At 37.4% G+C, this 19,629-nt stretch overlaps 2 protein-coding genes across 5 annotated transcripts in view; one reads left to right on the forward strand and one right to left on the reverse strand.

The window, feature by feature from the left end:
* Positions 1 to 3,988, reverse strand: part of AIMP1 (aminoacyl tRNA synthetase complex interacting multifunctional protein 1) — a 38,907-nt gene extending 34,919 nt beyond the window's left edge. The window contains exon 1 of one of the 2 annotated variants that reach the window (XM_051789696.1): positions 3,895 to 3,988. In XM_051789696.1, the coding sequence (XP_051645656.1) occupies positions 3,895 to 3,896 (2 nt within the window). In that variant the 5' untranslated portion in view covers positions 3,897 to 3,988. Of the gene's footprint in view, positions 1 to 3,544; positions 3,667 to 3,894 lie in introns of those variants that run through there. The other variant, XM_051789697.1, reaches the window with a different exon arrangement.
* Positions 3,989 to 4,202: 214 nt separating this feature from the next.
* The window catches only part of TBCK (TBC1 domain containing kinase), a 99,352-nt gene continuing 83,925 nt past the window's right edge, over positions 4,203 to 19,629 (forward strand). The window contains exons 1-4 of one of the 3 annotated variants that reach the window (XM_051789632.1): positions 4,238 to 4,256; positions 4,455 to 4,513; positions 10,111 to 10,346; positions 12,812 to 12,884. In XM_051789632.1, coding sequence (XP_051645592.1) covers positions 10,154 to 10,346; positions 12,812 to 12,884 — 266 coding nt within the window. In that variant the 5' untranslated portion in view covers positions 4,238 to 4,256; positions 4,455 to 4,513; positions 10,111 to 10,153. Of the gene's footprint in view, positions 4,514 to 10,110; positions 10,347 to 12,811; positions 12,885 to 19,629 lie in introns of all 3 variants that reach the window. The other 2 variants (XM_051789633.1, XM_051789631.1) reach the window with 2 other exon arrangements.

The raw sequence follows: 19,629 nt of genomic DNA on the forward strand, positions 1-19,629 counted from the left end.
GGTAACCATGGAAATAAAAAATAAACATTGATTTCCCCCTCACACTCAGTATGACGGGAAATCTATCAGGGGAAATGTTTCTTGGTAAAGGTAAGAACCATACAGGTAACTGTTAAGAAGAATAAACAGATTTCTGGGGGTCTTGCTCAACTGACATCATGTAACTCATACAAGAAATAAGAGGTGCTGTTTGCTTTGCCCACATCTGATGTTCCTAGTAGCTGTTTTCTATGCTGACTCCTCAGTTTTACCTATGTTGCCTAGCACTTGCCCTTCTTTAGGTTTTAGGAAACTCTCCCTTAGAAGAGACAAATATGAACGAATACATTCACACAACAGCAGTGACACACAGCAATCAAACCATAATTGGAAAAGTTAAAAAATACTACGGTTGGTAACAGATTTGTCTTCCTGCACATTTGATCAATCCTTCTAATGACAACTGCTTATGTTATTTTTATTATATAGGTATTTCCTAAGTATGTTCACAGGGACTTGTAAAACAGGTGGGGTTTGTAGGCACTCAAGAACTCAATTTTTCTTTTCATTCTTGGTCTGGGCAGGTCCTGGATAACACTTATGTCCTATTTTGGATCTCGATATGTGGTTTTTCTTGCCAATTCAGGATCCACCCCTCAAGTCTGATGTCAAGCTCTCTCTGCTGCTTCTTAAGGTTTTTTAAGAAATGAACAGAGTAACATGACATCCATAAGATTATTTATTCTACTTCAAGGAGGAAGGCGCAGGGAAGCTGAGAAAGTGACAGTTTTCTAATTTGATTCTATTGACAATTAGTGAATTTATGTAAAGCAGCAATTTTAGAAGTGGTTTATTAATTCAGAAAGAAAACACAAATTACTACAGCTGATTATTACCTTATGTTATCTCTTACTATCTCATAATTCAAACTAGCATGGTTCTACAGTATAAAACATGCTGCGTAATAAAAGTATAGCACTATTTTGAGGCATTCATACAATATTTCCAGAAGCTGCTTTTAAAGTTTCGTGCTAACTGAAATGAGTGTACTGTATCTCAATATATTATGGACTAATATAAAATGAAAGTTTTTAACTTTCTACTTTAGTCCTAATTTAAGAAACACACACACACATACACACCAACCCCCAGTTACAAACAACCATGTCTCTGTGGAGTTCAAGGAACAAAAATAAAAGATTAACAAATAAAAGATTAAGATTTGGAAATACTAATCAAATTGTTGTGATGACATGTCACTTAAATAAAGAATTCAGTGTGTAAAGCATATAGCATGAAATTTCAGTGATAAACACTACAGTTAAGTATATATATTTCAACATTCTCTAAATTGGGACCCTGTCCTTCAAGAATGTAATTCTACCAAGGATATTAAGCACACAACTTTAGAAAGAACTAAGAAGAAGAAAAGGGAGGAATGCCACCAATACACCTTGCATGACAGAGCATTACTCACACAGTGTTTTATAGTTCTCTTTTCAGGAAAACAATACCGTGAAACTTCCAGGTCAATAGAAAGTCAAAGACTCAAGTAGACTAGAATCTTATAAATTTTTGGTTGTCAAAATTAATTTTAAGAAAATGGTATTATTTGATTTAAAAGACTTTGCAAAGCATAACAAGTCCTAGGGGGCTATTTGCTCCCCCTCCCCGCCCTCGTGGCACACAATTAACTTCATTCCTAGTCTTCTTGGATAACATACCTAACTGAAAAGACAGTAATGTATTAAACAGACTTCAGTCAAATATTTTAGAAGAAAAGCCATTACAGACAATATCTCCTAAATCAAAAGAATGAAGAAATATCCATGGACTGTTTAGCCCTCCTTCAAGAAAGAGGCCCTAGGTTAACTTACCACTGTTAAATTCATGCTTATTGAGAGTTATAATGATGTCAAAGCAGCATAACCACACCTTTCTGCATTAAATTTATTTTTCAGACTGTCTTCCCACTCAAATATGCTTCATTCAGAGGCATCAAGTCCTCAATGCCCTAGGCAACTCAAGAGCCCAATTATTTCCAATCTGATGGACTGTTTTAAGCAAATACCCTTTTTCATTTGATACCATTTTCTTCACACGGTCCACTGCTTTCAGTCTGGGGAATAAGAATTATTTCCTTCTCTATTTACATTTAAAGGTGTAAAAGAAATGAATACAGCTATACCAATATAGAGAAAATATGCACGAGCTTCATACTAACAACTGGAAAAAGACATTCCTGAGCAGAAGCTTGCTGAAAATGGTTTTAACAATCATTTTGACTTAAATCACTCTGCCCTCAACATCTTGCACATTCAGGATCCAGTAGAGCTAAAACATGAAAGCAACTCACAGATATATTGCTTAAAATACTTTTAAGTCAAAATTGCTGTAACAAGAATATATTGTTAACTTGTAACAGAGTGGAGAAAAAATATTATGACACTGATAAGCAATGACCCTTGAGGCTAGCTGAGAAAACAAAACACAAAACAAACAGCAACAACAACAAAAAAACCAACAAACAAACCCCAACAAACAAAAACTCCATCACTTTACCAACCCATTTCTAAGGCCTTAAAATTTTTAAGAATATCCAGTATTAAAAATTCAGGTTTGGGACTTTGGTTTTGCTTGATTTTATAGATTTCGGACTAATCTTCCAACAGGTTTGCCAAACAGAATAATAAAATTTAAACGTAACTGGAGAATAATACAGCGAGTGAATCATAAGGACATACAAAGCCAGGATGCTGTATTGAATCCCTGCTGCCTCACCTCACTACAGAGTTCATGGAAGTATCCTGAATCACAAACTTTGTGAAAAGCAATGATATCATTAAAAAAAATAAATTTCTGAGTTAAAGAAACAGACAGAGCAAGAAATGTAAATATTACTTAGTTTGCAGCAGTATTTTGTTCATTTTGCCAGCTGCTAAACCCAGCTCAGAGAACCTTACAGGTCAGCCTAAGGTTATACAGCACTTCAGCAGTGCTGCCATGTGCTGGTTGGCTGTGCACTCGTAATGTGACCTAACAAGCAATAACGCATAAGCTCGCCCCTGTTATCCACTGCATCCATTCCCAAATGCAGTATGTGCTGTATGTTAATACTTTACAGTATCTCTACTGAGGATGGACCAAATACTGAACTTTTCGCTCACTGAAGTTTATTGAAAGGCATAATGAATGTTCTACAATCCAAACTAAGGCAGCATTTACTTTCCCACTAGTAACAGCCGTTCCTGTGCAAAGCTCAGTAGATTCTCCGTGCCTGCACTTCCCAGGCTATTACAGCGTTTCCTCCAACAGCCCACCATCACGCCTCTTCCAAGCCCTCATTCCAGGGGAAGGGCTAATTTTGGATGGACCCCTTCGGGTGCAGGCGCGTCCTCCGCTCAAAGCGCGGTGTCTGCGTTTGCAAAGCCGCCCTACAGTCACAGAGCACGTCGAGCCCTGCGAGCAAATCCCACGCGCGAACTGAACCACGAGTTTAGCGCCGCTTTCCGCAGCTCGCGGCTCCCATCCTGCCCCTCCGCAAAGAATCCCAGCTATATCCCACCTGCGTTAGCTCTGGCGGCTCGGAGACGATTAGTAGCAGCAAATTAGCGGGGCCCTGCCAGGCTCCCCCCCCGCCCGCTCCAAGGAGCTCGGTCCGGCCCCCGGGGGAGCCCCAGGGCGTGAGGTCGCCACGGCTCAGTGGCCTGGCGGCTGGCGAGGGACTGCCGGGGTGAGGCACCCGCGGGGGCGCTGGGAGCGGGCGAGGGGAAGGGGCAGAGCCCGGGGCAAGGGCAGAGTCCGGGGCAGACCAGGGGCAGAGCCTGGGGCAGAGACAAGGGCAGGGGCAGAGACAAGGGCAGGGGCAGACCAGGGGTAGAGACAGAGCCGCTGCGGCCCCCGCGGGACACTCACATGAACCAGGAGCCGCCACTGCCGCCCGAGCGGAGAAGAAGGACCCGCTGGCCGGGGCTGCTCCAGCGAGCGCCTGAGGTTTATAAGCGGGCGCCCGCGAAAGCTGCGCTCAGCAAGCACCGGGCTAAAGAGCACCCAACACCTTGTTCCCAGAGCACTGGCGGAGCACGCGCGTACACGGCGGGGAGGGGGGTCAGAAAGGGTGTTAAACTCTTTCTTTGTAGTTGTTTGGTTTGTTGTTTTTTTTTTTAGAGACCCGAACGAAATAGAGCTCAGGCATCGTGCAGGCCGCCCCTGCGGTCCTACAGCGGGCGGCTGGCGCAGCGGAGTGACGCCGGGGCGGGGAGGTGGCCCTGGTGCAGGTACCGCCGGCTGCCTTCCCCATCCCGGTCCCCATCCAACACCCCTTCCCCTGAGGACCCCTGGCTGGCGAGCTCATAGCGGCACAGGGCTGATCAGCCGGGTGAAGCTGATTTCTCTCCTACAAGGTTCAGTCCCTGAACAGCCGCTTCTGTCGGAGACATCAAATGGTGACAAACCCCGTCTTTGTATCTTTGTAGGGAACACTGCTGTAGCAGAGCGGGCAGGCAGCCTGTAGGCAAAAGGCACTGATAAGCAGGTAAAAGAAATAACAGGTTTATAAAGGAGAGAAACGGGGATGAAAGTCTATTCTGATCTATCAAAATAAATACCAAAAACTGTCGTTTTTTTTTCTTCGTGCCGTCCAAGTGTTGTTATTTTCTCCCACTGGCTGGATGTTCAGCTGCAGGTGTGAAACTCGAGGTGTCCGTGTAAATTTCACCAGTTCTTATGCCTGGTTTTCAGGGCAGCAACCTTTTCATCTGTGTAGTGACCTTATAGATGCTCCAAACAGCACCAGTAACTCTTGTGCAAATATAATGCAGGTATAGAACATAGGATATTTGTGTATATATGACAGAATTCCAAATATTGCTGAGATACAAGCCATCAGCAAAGGTTAAGAAATGCTCTATTTCACTTGAGTAAAGTGATGCTTTAAAATGCCCCCACAGAGGAATTACTGTTTAGCATTTTCATGAAATAACTCTTTAAATATATGTTAGGTACCTATGCCAAAAGCACCATGTTACCTGTCTGGGTTCCCCCCCTTCCCCCCAAAATTCAGTGTTCATTGAAGGTAAAAAAATGGCACCAGAGCCTTGTCAAAATCTGGTTTCCATATTCTGTTTATCTTGAATAACAGTATTATAATTAAAATTTTGGTATACTTTTATATTCATCTATTGCTGAACTGGTGTAGCTGAAATCCAAAGCAAAGTGTTTCTTTTCTTTACTGAATTTACTAGTTTGGACAGAATAATGACAATGTTGATTATTTTCTCTTAACTGTGCCTTACTGCCTGTAATTATCTGCCCATGACTTCATAGTTATTCTTTATTTGTAGTCAGAATGCTTCTTACTTCAGTGAATGTTAGAGAAATTAGAAAATCTTGTAAAAGAATGTAAAAGATGTTTTAATGTTATGCCACGGGGGAAAATATTTGATTAAACACAATTCTGCTTACATTTAGATTTTTTTAGCAATCTTATGGCATTTGTGGCAGATGTTCAGTTTATACTGCAAATTAAAAAAAAAAAAAGTGAGGTGAACTAAATTTAATCCACAGTTTCCCCCATCCCCTGCAAAAAACTAAGTTGATAACTTAATAGGTTTTATTATTATTGTTATTGTGAAATGAATGTGCCCCATCTCATTATTGTGATTATCCTAGCAAACTCTTACTTTTTTTTCTGTGGTCCCTTCCATAGGAATCTGAATTCAGCTTTTCTTCAATACTCATTATGCATTTTAATAAACTTTGTGTATAGCTGATTGACAGTGGTTGACAGTGGGAGATAAATCACAGTTTGGGGGGGAGTTTTGGGAAGTAGCAGCACTAGGTAAAATTGGATCTTCTATTTCACTTACTTTATCAAATTAATAATTCCTATGATTGCAGCAGGAATATTGTAAGACTTAAGAACAAAGAAATTCTGTGAAAGAATTTCTTCTTATGAAATGGCCTACTTTGTTTAAAATACTGTGATTTAATGAAAAGCAGTGTAAGTACAGGATGGTCAGGCTACCTGCTCTCCTGGAATTGTTCTCAATTACTTTAAAAGTAATTTAGTAGCAGTTCTGATTATAATTATGTTTTAATGCCGAAAAGCTGCCTTCATTAGGTGGGGAGTGTTTGCACCTGGATACTGAAGAGATGTTTAAATAACTAGCCATTTCAAATTACTGACAGGTATTAGCACATGGCTACTTGTCATTTTTTCTGCACATGGACAGTTGAGGAGAGCCACAGCTGTGTTTCACTGGGTGGTTTTATTCAGATTGGTCTGCTTGTATGGGCAATATTTGCTTCTGAGAGATTTATACATTTTCTTAAGAGCAAAGTTCTAAGTGTCCGTTGACTCAATCACCTTAGCACTGCTACAGTGAAGAAGCTTTAAATGATGGATAGAAAAGACTGAATTCTGAAGAAAAAAATATTTGTTCTCTGAGAGCAGTAGGTATTCAGAGGAGCAAATAAGTTGCTCAGGAGATGAGGAGCTCCATGCTGTATTTTATTTCTGAATCTTAGTCATGGACAAGCTATCTAGTGCAAGATTTTCAAAATGGTGCTTAATCTGAATATTAAATAGGAATTTGTAAAGGTCTTTTTTTTCGTGGCTGATTTTGCTGAGAATTTTGGTTAGTGTGTTTGTGTACTTTAAAGGTTTCTAAGGGAGATTTGGACAGAGGCAAGGGAGCTCAGGAAGGCCATTCAGAGGTGGGATGCAACAAATCCACTTCTGGACTTCTAATCTTTATGCCAGACGTATTTCACAGATGTGATAGACTGTCTCTCATATATAGAATAAATGGTGCTTTGGAAACAGTGACTCGGTAGTTTTAGATGACACTAATAAGGCAAGTCTTCATTTCCTCTTCCATCTTTGCTGTTCTGGATTGTCAGAATTGAATTTCCAGAATTCAATCCCAAAACTGAATTTGCCTTAACTGTTTGCAGTGTCAGTTTAAAATAACAAACCCTTCTTTTTCTCTTCCTGTTTTTATTTCAAAGTAGTGGGGAGGTTCTGCAGGATATAATTCATTCCTTCAAGTCATAAAATTAATGCAATATGTGTCTCTTTTACATAGTACAAGTGAGTTCAAGGTGTAAAACTGCATTTGGTGACCCTAAGGACGATGTGTAGCACACTCATGGGTTTATAGTTCTGCCAGACTTCAATGTGGAGTTAAAGAAAAACAGACAAAAAAACCACAAAACAAACAGAACCCCATTTAAAATGCTTTCATGGTTTCCCGTAGAATTAATTCTATAATAAGAGAACCTGTTTTAATGCATACCTTTCAAAATTCCTTATTGATTCCTTGAGGTGGGTGTCAGGAAAGATTGCTTGTATCATGTCTTCCTTTCTCCTGTCTGCTTTCTAACCAAAGGAAGCCAGGGATAAGTTGAACACATTGCAGTTGGTGTAAATCATCCTTGTAAGCTAAGTGATGTAGAGTGCAAGGAAAGTTTAATCTCTTAAAATGGTTTATTGAATTAATGAAATTTAACAGTTGTTTTAATGAAAATTCCTTTCTAAATGTCAGCTGAATGCAGGTACAATGTATTAGGGAATTATTCTCTAACACTGTTTTTCTACAGTAAAAATGAAAACATCTTCTCTCAGTAAATATATTGTATTCTACATATGTACATTTTTAGAGGCATAATGCACCTTGCTGCTTAGATGTAATTTTACTCTCCTTTCCCTCAACTCTGATCCTAATAACTTGGTTTTCTTTTATTTTAGAGCAAATATTAAGAGGACCATTGTGCCAAGCAAGATTATAATTCAATCTCTAAGTCAAACTACATTTTCTAGATGTTTAATATATATTTTCTTTCTGAAGCTGAGTAGTTCATTTGGCAGACGTGATGTTTTTACAGGAATCTGGGTCTTGTTATAAGTACACAGCTAAAGGTTTCCAGTTGGAAATTGCTGCGTGCCAATAAATCTTTTTGCTGGCACCCTGTCCAACTGATGTCTTTCCAATGGAAAATTCTAACTGTAATTTCCACTGTTCGCATCCCAAAATAAATAATTTACTCCCCCCAAAAAATGAAATATTCATGAGATATGAAAGTGTTCTGTATTTACAAATAAGACTTTTAATACAAATACTATTATAAAAACTACAATGCTCAATGCTGTTCCAGATTTATTTTCTTCCTTTTTCAAGTTTGATTCCTTAATTCTATGCATTCACATTTAATATGGTGATGTTTATTAGAATGTAAAAGTACATATCTCATGTCCCTATTTCTTCAGAGGAGGAAAAAAATCACAAATATATGCAGTCATTTCAATGTGCTTTGTATCTTAGATTGGACTGTATTAGTTCAAACACAAGTACATTCCATAATTTCCATTTGTCTAGACTTAGTAAATATGTTTGGTTTATAAATATCTTTGTGCTGCCTATATGGAGTCACTCTCAGTTGGGGTTCATGAAATAAATTTAGTAGTTTTTAACTGGGAATGTTATGCTTGAGACAAGAGTGTTCCCATAGAGAAAGAATAATTTTGAGACACTAAATTATTAGGTGTTCTGTTTCTCCTGCGTGACTTCCTCAGGAGAGAATCCCTTTTCCTGAAAGCAGCAGGTTAATTTTGGCTTAAAGAAGAACAAAAAAGTAGTGAATAGCTTCATTAGTGTTCTGCATAATATTCTTTTTCTTGCGTTTCGTTTTGTGAAGCACCTAAAATGTTAAAAAATTATCACATCTGATTTGAAAGAATTATGTCGCATTTATACTTTAAGCTTGATGTATTATTTCTTTTATGGGATTCAAATCCTGCGTGTTCTTCTTCCTCATTTCCTGGAGAACTTGCATATTTACCTCTGCTCTTCAGAGCTTATAATGACTGTTCTGTGGCTCACAAGAGAGTTGCTTTCCATGTCAGTGGACTGGTTTTGTTGATGGTATACATAGATGCCTCCAGACCCTGTTCTGTGATGTTGAAGTGATCTGGATGGTGCTCTCCTGCACAGGTTTGTTAATGAAGTGGATGTTTTTTTATTCTATGGCCTCTTTTACGACAATACGTGAAAGTGCCATCTGCTTCACCATCACAGCTTCCACACCAGGGCTCACTTAAGAAGGTATAAGCTTGGTATAAGTTTTTATCTCTGTTTGTATATGTATCCTTGTACACAAGTACAAATGTGCTGTGGGAGTTAATGTGTTTGGATAATAGTCCCTAATGATAGATTGTACTGTCTCGAGTCACCTGCTGGGCAATCCAGAAATGAGCTGAGCAGAGGCTTGATGCGGTTTTTGGAACTTGTTGCCTGAGATTAAATTTGTAGTTTGTTAGTAAGAAGAGTTCAGGCAGTTTTACCTGAGGCCTCTCTGACTGTGGAAGTGTCTGTTAGTTGTGCATGGTTTAGATTTTCATGTTCTTGAATGGTGTAATGATTGGTTGTGGAAAAATGCAGAGAAAATGTTCAGCTCACACTGAGTAGAAATGCCTAGTTCAGAGGAGAGAGCTTGTTCCTGCTGGAGAGAAAAGTGGTCATGAAAGTGCTCCTGGACCTAATTTCAGGATAATTTATTTTGCTTGACTGTCTCACAGAAATATTTAACATAGATTACTTTCTTAATTTGTTATTGATCCAGTGTGTGAGCTAGCAGCTTTACCCATGGATAGGGAAAGGAATGGTGGTAGGAAAGAGGACTGTTACATCATAGCTTTAAATATTAGGATTGTTGTAGTATATAGATGCTGGATCATCACTAAAGCTATGGTAATCTGGACTTGTGGCCTGCTGATACAAGGTGATATTCTAGAAGGGTGTTGTCTGTTTAGTGCCTTTACTGTTTTTTGAATAAATAACCTACTATATTGAAGTAGTTATCTGAAGATTGCTTGTATTAAAGCATGTATCTGCTCCTAAAAATAGTTGTATTTGATTCTTAAATCTGTGTTTAAAACTATGGTTATATTTTCATCTTTAAATGTGGTGTTTATGACGCAGCAGCACTGTAGTATTATTATTATTGTGTTTATTATTCAAAAATGTCCCTTTCTCCCATAACAGAGGGAAAAAAATTAATTGCATTAATTAGTAAACAACTAGGAACCTGTATACTTTGCAGATAAATTTTTACTTTGTATTCTCTGTTTAGGGAACACAAATTGCTCTGAAGAGTTTAAGATTGTGTGAAAAAGATGTTTCCTTTAAAAGACTCTGTGATGGGTGCCTCCACCTTCTTTGCCTCAGCTCTACCACATGATGTTTGTGGAAGTAATGGTCTTCCTCTAACACCTAACTCCATAAAAATTTTGGGGAGATTTCAAATCCTTAAAACAATCACTCATCCTAGGCTTTGCCAGTACATTGACATTACCAGAGGTAAACATGGTGAGTATCTGTTTAATAAGCAAATTTTATGTATGGTTACAGAGTTATATTTTTGTGACAATATATTGTAAGGTGACTGAGCAGAATACTGCCTTCATAGCACCACAGTGGCTGGGTTTCAGTCTTAAAATTACTATATACCTTTGCTGTGACTGGCAGCATTGGTGCTTCTGTTTCTTCTCTGTAGAGTTAAGGCAGAGGATTGTTGTTTGTCCTGTTCTGTTGTGTGTTACACTAACTGATAAAAGCTAAGTACTTTCTTCTTTTTATGCCTCTCTAAAATTCTTATACTCAGTTGCTGTTCCATGTCTTTGTGTGGGACATGGAAATATGTGTATTTTTGATGCTGCACTCCTACACCCATGCTGTAATCTTACGACCATTTTCATGGGATGGTTGGGTTTTTTGTACTTGATTTTCGTCTATTCTTGTTGTCTCGGTCATCTTGTGTTTTGGCTGCAAGCTTCCAGTATTCTTTTTTTTCTATCTCTTTAAGATTTCTCCCACTAATGGTTATTTTATTTTAGTACAGCTATTTTTTGTCAGTAACTGTTATCACACTTATTGTTAGCTCAAATAAAGCTTCAGTTGTTTTTTTCTGCTCTAGATGATCTTATTCTGTTGCAAGATCAGCAGGACTACAGCCCTTAATTTCCACAAAAAGGCTGCAACACCTGTGAAAATTTAAGTGATTGCCACCTTTAACTTTTAAATCAGCAGTGTTCCCATATAAAAGCACATTGTCTGTATTTGATTAGCTACAGGTCTCATAAGGTAGAACAAGTAATTTTTGTCCCCTTTAGAATGCAGTATGATAGAATGTTTAAGATTTTTAGAAGATTAGGATATTGCCAGCTCCAAACACTGAAGTATTCTGTGGGGCAGGGAGTTCTTTATGCACTTTTCTTTGCTCTCAAACATGTGAATTTTTCATTTATGCAGTCAGGAGATCTATAAAGTTTAATCACTTTCATTTGCTTTTGCTAGTACCGCTTGAAAGAGAAACTGGGATTTTCTTACAATACTGTTTAGGATGAAAGGTTAGGAAGCATTAACTAACGTAACATTTAATGAATCAAAAATAACTAGAAAACCGTGACCTTTTTGACAACAAAGAGTAAAATGAAGATTTTGTGTGTATAAATATGAAGGAAAAAATACTCTCTGATAATTGAAGTAATTTGATGGATAGCAAATAAAATGTCTAATCATGAAATCAGGAGACTGTTCCTAATGGTTAGAATAGCAGCTAATAGATTTCAAATAATATGGCAAATTTGGTGGCAAATTTTCTCATTCTTATACTAACAGAACTTTCAATTTGGCAGTTCTCTCATAATTTGGCATAATGATTTAATGTTTGTGGGGGGTTTTTTTGCAAATACCAATTTCTATTCTTACAGAGGAACATGAGAGCAGACTAGGAAAACAGTGCAAAAAAAAAAAAAATTAGATGTATGCATCCCCCCCAGAAGACCCTCAAAGGGGAAATATATTAAAAAAAACCCCACATTCAAATGTGGGTTGTTTTTTTTTTGTAAAATTGAACGACTTTTAAGTCTTTCCTAGCATTGCAGGAGGCAGTCTCAGAATTTTTTCCTCCAAAGAAAGCATAAATGGTCCTTTGATTTTAAAAAGGAAGAAACAGTTGAATTACAAGCATTCCCGCTTTAATGTGATGACAGGTGTTCCTCAGTTTTCTATTTTTATCTAACTCTAACAGTCATCTTACAAAAATGTGTGTGAGATAGTTTAGTTGGTTTGATTTTGAATCTGTACCTTGAGTACTGGCTCATCTATGAGTAGCAGAAGCAGCAGAGCCTAGCTACTTGAGGAGTCTTCTCACACCCCCATGTAACATCTTATACCTTTGTCTTTTCCTGCTGTATGATTGTTGTCTTCAGTGCAACGATAGCTTTGGGTTTTCCTCTCTATTCAGAGCCAGCCCATCAGTCTTCAGAACATGTGGGACCCCTGCAAGGGCTATAGATATTTGTTGGGCAAGAGGTGCTGGAGCTTGTTGGCTCATCAGGACAAACTCCTGTGCTCAGCCTGAGTCCCTTTTCTCAAAGCTGGTGTTACTTTGAGTCTCTTTTGTCAACCTAGCTACATATTTCTGCGAATTTATAGATGCTTATTTTGAGACCTCTATTCTTCAGTCAAATCTGATTGACACTGGCTGAGGACTTCAACATTTGTTAGGAGATTACTGGATGGATGGATTGACAGTGCTTCACATGAGGAAATTAGAAAGATAATCTGCTATATCTCATAAACAAAAAATAGTGGTGTTATCCATAAATTGTACTTCTTTAACATTTAATTATGTATAATTTTCCATACAGTGTATGTCAAAATTCTTTAACATCTGCCAAATAGATATAGTGTGAAGTCTATACTCCCAGGATCTCATCTGGATTCCAGTTCTGCTATACCTTTTTTTTTTTTTTTTTCCCTCCTATCAGAGAGACTGGTTGTGGCAGCTGAACACTGTGAAAAGAGTCTGGAAGATTTGCTACGTGAAAGAAAGCCTGTCAGGTAAGATGTCAAGCTAATTCAAATCCACTCATCATCATTTCACATATCATCTGTGGGAAAGTCCTGGACAAATTTTTTAACTTTTACTGGATTATATAAATTTTACTCAGTTAAAATTTAACCTAAAGACATTGTTTATCAGATAAAATATGTACCTGAAGAGGGAGTACTCATTTCCATGCAATTCTAGAAGCCAGAAGAGTTACAGGGAACTTGCTTATAAATTAAATACTTTGTAACTCGTAAAATCTTGTCTGTCATGTGATAGTAGCTTTGGGTTTTCTTTTTAAAAATAAAACCAGGCCTATGACAGGATAAGGAACTTTCTAAGAATTAGTTTGACAATTAAGTCTGCCGGATCATGAAATACAACTTTCACTAGAATGGATAGAATTTGGTGTGTGTTTTTTATATGCAGAAATCTATTAATTTATCAGTTAGAAAGTGAACAAGATGTCAGATATATATGCCAGGGTGCTAATAAGTGATTTGAATTTGAGTTTATGTAGTCACTTCAGCAACACTTTGGTCAAAACCAAGTGCAAAGGCTGGATGTCAGGCCTGTTTGCTTAAATACTAGGATAGATGGAGTAGTTGAGCTGTATCTTTAACGAAACAAACAAAAATCCCAAAATCCCTGTCAGGCTTGTTGCACAAAGTGTTAACTGTCATTTTAAAATCTGTCACTATTACCTTTGAAGTAAAGAAGTGGTATATATGTAGCACAGAAGATGTGAAGAGTGGAAGGAGAATAACATTATTTTTTTTCGGGAAAGCTGGACATTGTGTGCTAACTGATTATTTCAGAACACAGAAAATATATAAATATAAAACACATTTAGAAAAATCCAGAGTCTCCTCATTTTACCTTTTGAAGTTTATAGCTTAAGTTAGATTTCATCTCTCTTCATATTTATGCAAATGTAGAGATGATAATTAATCAGTAGAATAATTGACAATTTTTTCCCGGTTAACATGAGGCATTTCAAGTGGGCTGTGTTTGATGAGGTACTATGCTTCTGTGACTTCCTGTGACTCATCCCAAATTAGGTTTGTATAAAGGGAGTGATACTGGTTCTGTAGCTGTTTGAGTCTTGCAGCCCCTAAATAGGATGCTAACAATGTCTGGCAGAGATCTGTCTAAATGAAAAATGCCCTGTGTTTGTGTTAGCATTTTGTAAGCTTAAGCTTGTATAGCAGTGTGTGTTGCAGAGGACTATAGCTTGAGGAATGTTAAGGAACTATGGTTTCCATTTTTTCTTGAGATAGAGAGGTGGTTAGGTGTAAAGGGTTTTTCATGTGTGATGTGTGTGTGTATATATATATATCTTATAGTTCTTCACACAGTTTTGCATCAGGTTCCTATTGTGCAAAGTTCCAGAAATAATTAAAGCATCAGAAACTTTTTTCTTTCCTTTTTCGTTCAGTTCTCACACTATTGTTTGAACATGTGTGTTGGTGTTAGATGAGGAGCAGCCCAGACTGCCTGCTGTCTCATGACTGTTTTTGAAAAAGCATGCATGTAGCTCTTTCAGTTTGGTTCAAATTCCTTGATACAATATGCTTAAGTAGGTTCTCTGGCAAAACTTTCTCAAATAACAGTGGTCTGTATGTACCTCCATTATGCCCCTCTATACTTGCATGTGTTTTGTGGCATCCAGAAAGGTTTTTGAGATTTTTTTGGATAGTTTGGTAAGGTATGTGACTTTGAGTTTTGCATGCTGAAAGAAGTTACTCAGTTTGTGACAGTTACCTCAGCTCTTTGGGCTGTGGCTCTGTTGAGAGTAGTTGCACAAAGCCTGGCTTTATTTCTTCCCTCTTGTCATGAGGAAGTTTTTACTGAAGTAAGTTATTCTATTATCTGATCTTTCTTCTAATGAGCCAATTGGAATTTGTTCTGGAAGTTATAACACCTGAGGTATAGGGCTAAAATATAGCCTGTATGTATATCCATAGCTTTAAGAGACATTAGTGACTCATCTGCTGAAAATTGCAGCTTTTGCAGTAGTAGCTAAAAAGATAAATTATGTTCACTTCAAATGAAGTTTCTTGCAAGACTGATGTTTTCCTTCTATTTTTTTTAAATGAAAACAGAATTTTTTGATTCTTGATGAGACCTAGAAATTTCCAGAAATAACTTGGATGGACCATTTCCCAGTTATTAGTTATGTGATCTGCCTATATCAATTACCTTTGGAGGGAAGTCTTTAGCTTTTTTTATGTGTTCTGATTGTATTGGTCACTGGTAGCATAGTTGATTACACATCCAGAGTTGGTGCATATGCTATTGTAATTAATTTTATAAACTGTTTATGGAATGTGAGAAGCTGCTTTTCTGGTTTCTTGATTAATTTTCCTTACACTTGCCAGTAACCTAAGTCCTTTGCACCTGTACCACAAGCTGATGTAAAATCAGCAGGAAATCTTCTATTATGTTAGTGCTGAAGTTCAAGACATTACATGATGGACTGTCTGTCTTTCTATACATATTGGAAAACAGGCCATACAGTTGTTTGGTAGTTATTTGCAGTTAGTCTTTGCTGAAGTCATGCATCAAGTAGGCAGACATTCCTCAATATATGAATTATACTTAAAAAAAAAAACTAGGGAAGTTCTTTCTTCAGTTAACCTCAGACTTTCCCCAGGTTTTCTAATTCTGATGAATCAGTTGCACATAGGAGCCAAATACTGGAAATTAGACCTATACTTTACCTGCTCTGTCACAATGCAGAAAGTCATTTTACTGAGGTTATCACCAAAAATTTTCTAGGAGCTGGACCTGTGTTATATTCAGGAATTCATTCATTCATTACTTAACAATAATGTGTAAGCAGTCCCCAGGCATTGCAGAGATGGTTTGTCATTGTCCTCAAAGTTAATATGCTTAACTTCACTTTCAAAGATTAATGCACGTAAGTGTTTGGTAATTTACGGCCATATTATTTTCTGGTTTGAGTTTTGCACATTTGGGATCCTGGATTAAGCCTCTGCTGCTGTTAAAACTCTTATCAGGTAAATTTCAAGAACTCTCAAAAGGATGAAATGAGTGTCAGCTCTTGCAATTCTTACCATACATAACTAGATACAGGAAAGGAATTTAATGTAACTCTTCTTTCTGTGTTTCAGGGGATAGCCACGTGGACATTGTACCTACAATTAATGCTTCTAAAAGTGACATTAATCCCAATTTTCTGTACTGTGCTTCCATAGGGCATCACAATAACAGCAGGAGAGCTCTTTTGGACTTGTGTGCCACGGGAAACTCAGGCTGCAAACATGGATAAGAGTTTTAGGGTAGGATAAAAATTTTAGGCATTGATAACCCATTTTTCACCAGACTACTGTCCATTGTTCTCTGTGTGAGAGGTTGTAGTCTGGGTCGTTGTTTCCTGTTTGTTCAATCTCAGTTTAGTGTCCTGTTTGTTGTTGCGCTCAATCAGAGAAAGTATGCACTTAATTTTAGTTTATAACAGTCATGTTAGTGCAGAATCAGCTCTCTGAAGTATGTTCAGGAGTGAGTTAAATATTTAAAGAACCATGAATTTATGTATATAGTCACACAAAAATAGTAAATACCTGATTTAAGATCATAATAGCTTACTGCTGTTCAGAGATTTGAAAATGTGCCTCAGTCTGACTGGCTTCCTCCGTGTCTTCTTGCACAAGCAAGGATTTTTATCTTGTGAATGAATTGAAAATAAGTCACAAAAAAATTATGGTGGGTAGACATTTTGTACTTTAACAGTCTCACTAAGGGTAGTGATAGTCAAAATTTTACTAGCTCTTCAAAGTTGCTAGTTATTGGAGCATTGTTGATGCCAAAGAGCAGAATGTAGGATGTACATTTATCTTTAAGGTTCTCCATCTTTTAAACATGTTTCTAACTACTCCTTTGAGATACTTTTTCCAGACAGTGTTAAAGGAGTTATTTTCTCTGCTCCTGTGCTGTTATAATAGGAGTTGTGAGCATTTCCTTTTCTGTCATGCTTGAAGTGTATTTCTTCTTTGAAGAAGTTGTTCTGCACTTGTATTCATAATAATAAAAATGCCAGCAAATACTGACATTCAGCAGACTTTTGGCACCTACAGTAGAGTTTCTGGATTGGTCTTTAATTTGTGGCTTGGACAGTCTAAGTCTATTCCTTTCTTCAATAAAATATAGTTGTCATATGTTTTGAAAGTCATGGTATTGAAAAATTACTAGTGAACCATCAGAGATACAAGGTATAGTTTGTTATACATGGAACATTTGATGGGAAGCAGACTGTGTCTGCAGCTGTTTACTAGTTTGGAGAAAACATGATCTGTCTGATTTGGATGAGTACGTTTTATTGGCTGTATTAAACAGTTGTCTTCATTGATTGAACTAGATTTTTTTATGCCATCATTGCTGTTAGTGTCCTTTTGGCAAACTTGAAGTGAAACTGAAGAAATTAGATGGGGAGGAAAAGCGATTTCTGAGTAGCCAGGCATTCTTCAAAAATATTGTAAAACAGGTGCAAGTCATCAAAAGGCTGAAGGTTTTACATGATTTGCCTTGAAGAGCTGCATATGAGCAGAGTTTCATAGACTGAGTATATTCTGCTTTGAATCAAGTCTGTGTTGGAAATTCACATGAGAAGTCCATATGTCACAATGAGGCCACATTTGGCAAGGATAAATTATGTAATAGTAAGATGAAGTAGCATTAACAAACAAACTTAAAATTATTTTTTTTCCTAAGCATGTGTGAGATTCTATAGTTAGGGCATTTAGTGTCTGTAGACTTTTCCTTTAGTTTCTTGATAATGCTTTAGTTCCAAATCTATGATGAAACATTATACATTAGTCCAGACTTGTTTATATATTGTCCAATTAATACTTTTCTTCATGTAGAAGTATAGTTTTATTTTTGTAAGTAATTTTTAGTCTGACTGCAAATCTTTCTGTAGCATTCCTTTTAGCATAAATTGTCTCCTGGGACTGCCTTTCCTCTCACAACAAGAAAACAATTGGCAGTTTTCTTGAGGTATTCGAGGTGGACATTGTTACTCTTGATGTTTGAGTGACTCTCTGGGTATGGAATCAGATTCTTTGCTTGTATAGTTGGCTGCAATGTTTGATAGCAGCATAAAGACATTTCAGTACCTATGTCCATGTATTCCTTACATGTGAAGTGTAACAGTGAGTGCATCCTTGTTTCTTATCTTTCTCTGTTCCAGGAAAAAGCAAAAAGAGAAGAATCCTACTTTTTGAGATGGATAGTCTCTGCTTCTTGCTATTAAAATGTAGATACAATAGCTGTATACAATATAAAGTCTGGAGATGTGGAAGAGGTGTGTGATTGCTTCCTCTGTAGTTGCTTATAGATACTTCATACAGATTCCATGCTAAAAGCAGTATTAAAGATCTTGAGCTGAAGATGAGTTATGCTGAGTTAATTGAATGCAAAAGTAGTGGAAAGTTTGGAGTCTGCAGTTTTTAGTCAAAGAGGATGTTGAGTTTCTCTCAAACAGAGCAAACATCATCCTCAATAGGAGAGTGGCTTCATCCTGAAGAGATACTTGTGCAAGGAATCGTGTAAGGAACATGTTAAAATTCCATTCTACATGAATGAGTAAATTAGTACTAATGAGCTAATGGCTGAAAACCCAAATGTCAAATTTGTGTTGTGCAAATCTTACTGGAGTTAAGGCACATTATTTATCCTAATATTGATTTATGATAGTTGTGTTTAGAATAAAAATTGCCTGTAGACTGTTAGAACAAGATATGGTTAGTATATGCTTATTCTAACTCAATACAGTATTTGACACTTTATGCTGATTTTAGGAAGCAAAAAAAAGTAAGAGCTAACACTCATTAGATTTGCTATAGAGTGCATTGTTCTAAAATGGGATTTTATTTTTAAAGTGCAAGTTCTTGCTTTTGGAACAACTGAACAATGTCTTCAGGAGAACATTTGTCGCTAATTAGGGACAGCTAGTTTATTTAGATGCATTGATATGCTTAGAAACATCTCTGTCGTGGTTTGACATGTGGATATTCTCTCCTTGGGTTTATAACTAGATAGATACCAGGGAATTGGAGATTGCTGTGATGGAAGTGTTTAGAAGGCTGGAAGTTCAGGCTAGTTTTAAGGTTTAAAATGTTGACTTCATTCATTAGCAGCACACATTTTGCTAAAGATTAGCTCATGCCTGTAATTAATTATCACTGTGTTCACAAAACAGAAAGTTTATGACACTTACTGCAAATTAGCTGTGAGTATACAATACCATGGAGCTGATGCTGTACAGTCAACAGTGGCATCTATGGGCCATGGTGGTTCTTAGAAGCCCCTTGAAGCTTCAAGGTGGAAAGGCTTGAGAGCTCTTTGAGTGAAGCGTGGACTGGTCTTTCTTCTACTGTTTTCTATGCTTGATGCTTCTGTGTAATCACTCACCAGCCCTTGCAAAGTGTGGTCTCTTGTGCTCCCAGCATTGCTTGTTTTATGTTTTGCCAGTCATACTTCCTATGTATTTGGGAGTATGTCCTGCATATTTACAGTGCGTTGTGTTTCTCATGCCCTTTCTTCAGGCAACTTTTGTTGTGTGGATTTCTCCTACATGCAACTATAGTCATCTCTATTTCCCCCTTTGGTGGTGACATTTCTCATATCACATTTAATATTAATTGTATACTGATGGATAAATTTCTGCTTTGTAGTCAGGCATCTGCTTTGGCTACACGTAAGTTTATGGTTACCTCTCCAGATAGGTGTTTC

This window comes from Manacus candei, unplaced genomic scaffold (assembly GCF_025592945.1).
Source record: "Manacus candei isolate 608988 ecotype Guabito, Panama unplaced genomic scaffold, ASM2559294v1 h1tg000028l, whole genome shotgun sequence".
Lineage (NCBI taxonomy): Eukaryota > Metazoa > Chordata > Aves > Passeriformes > Pipridae > Manacus > Manacus candei.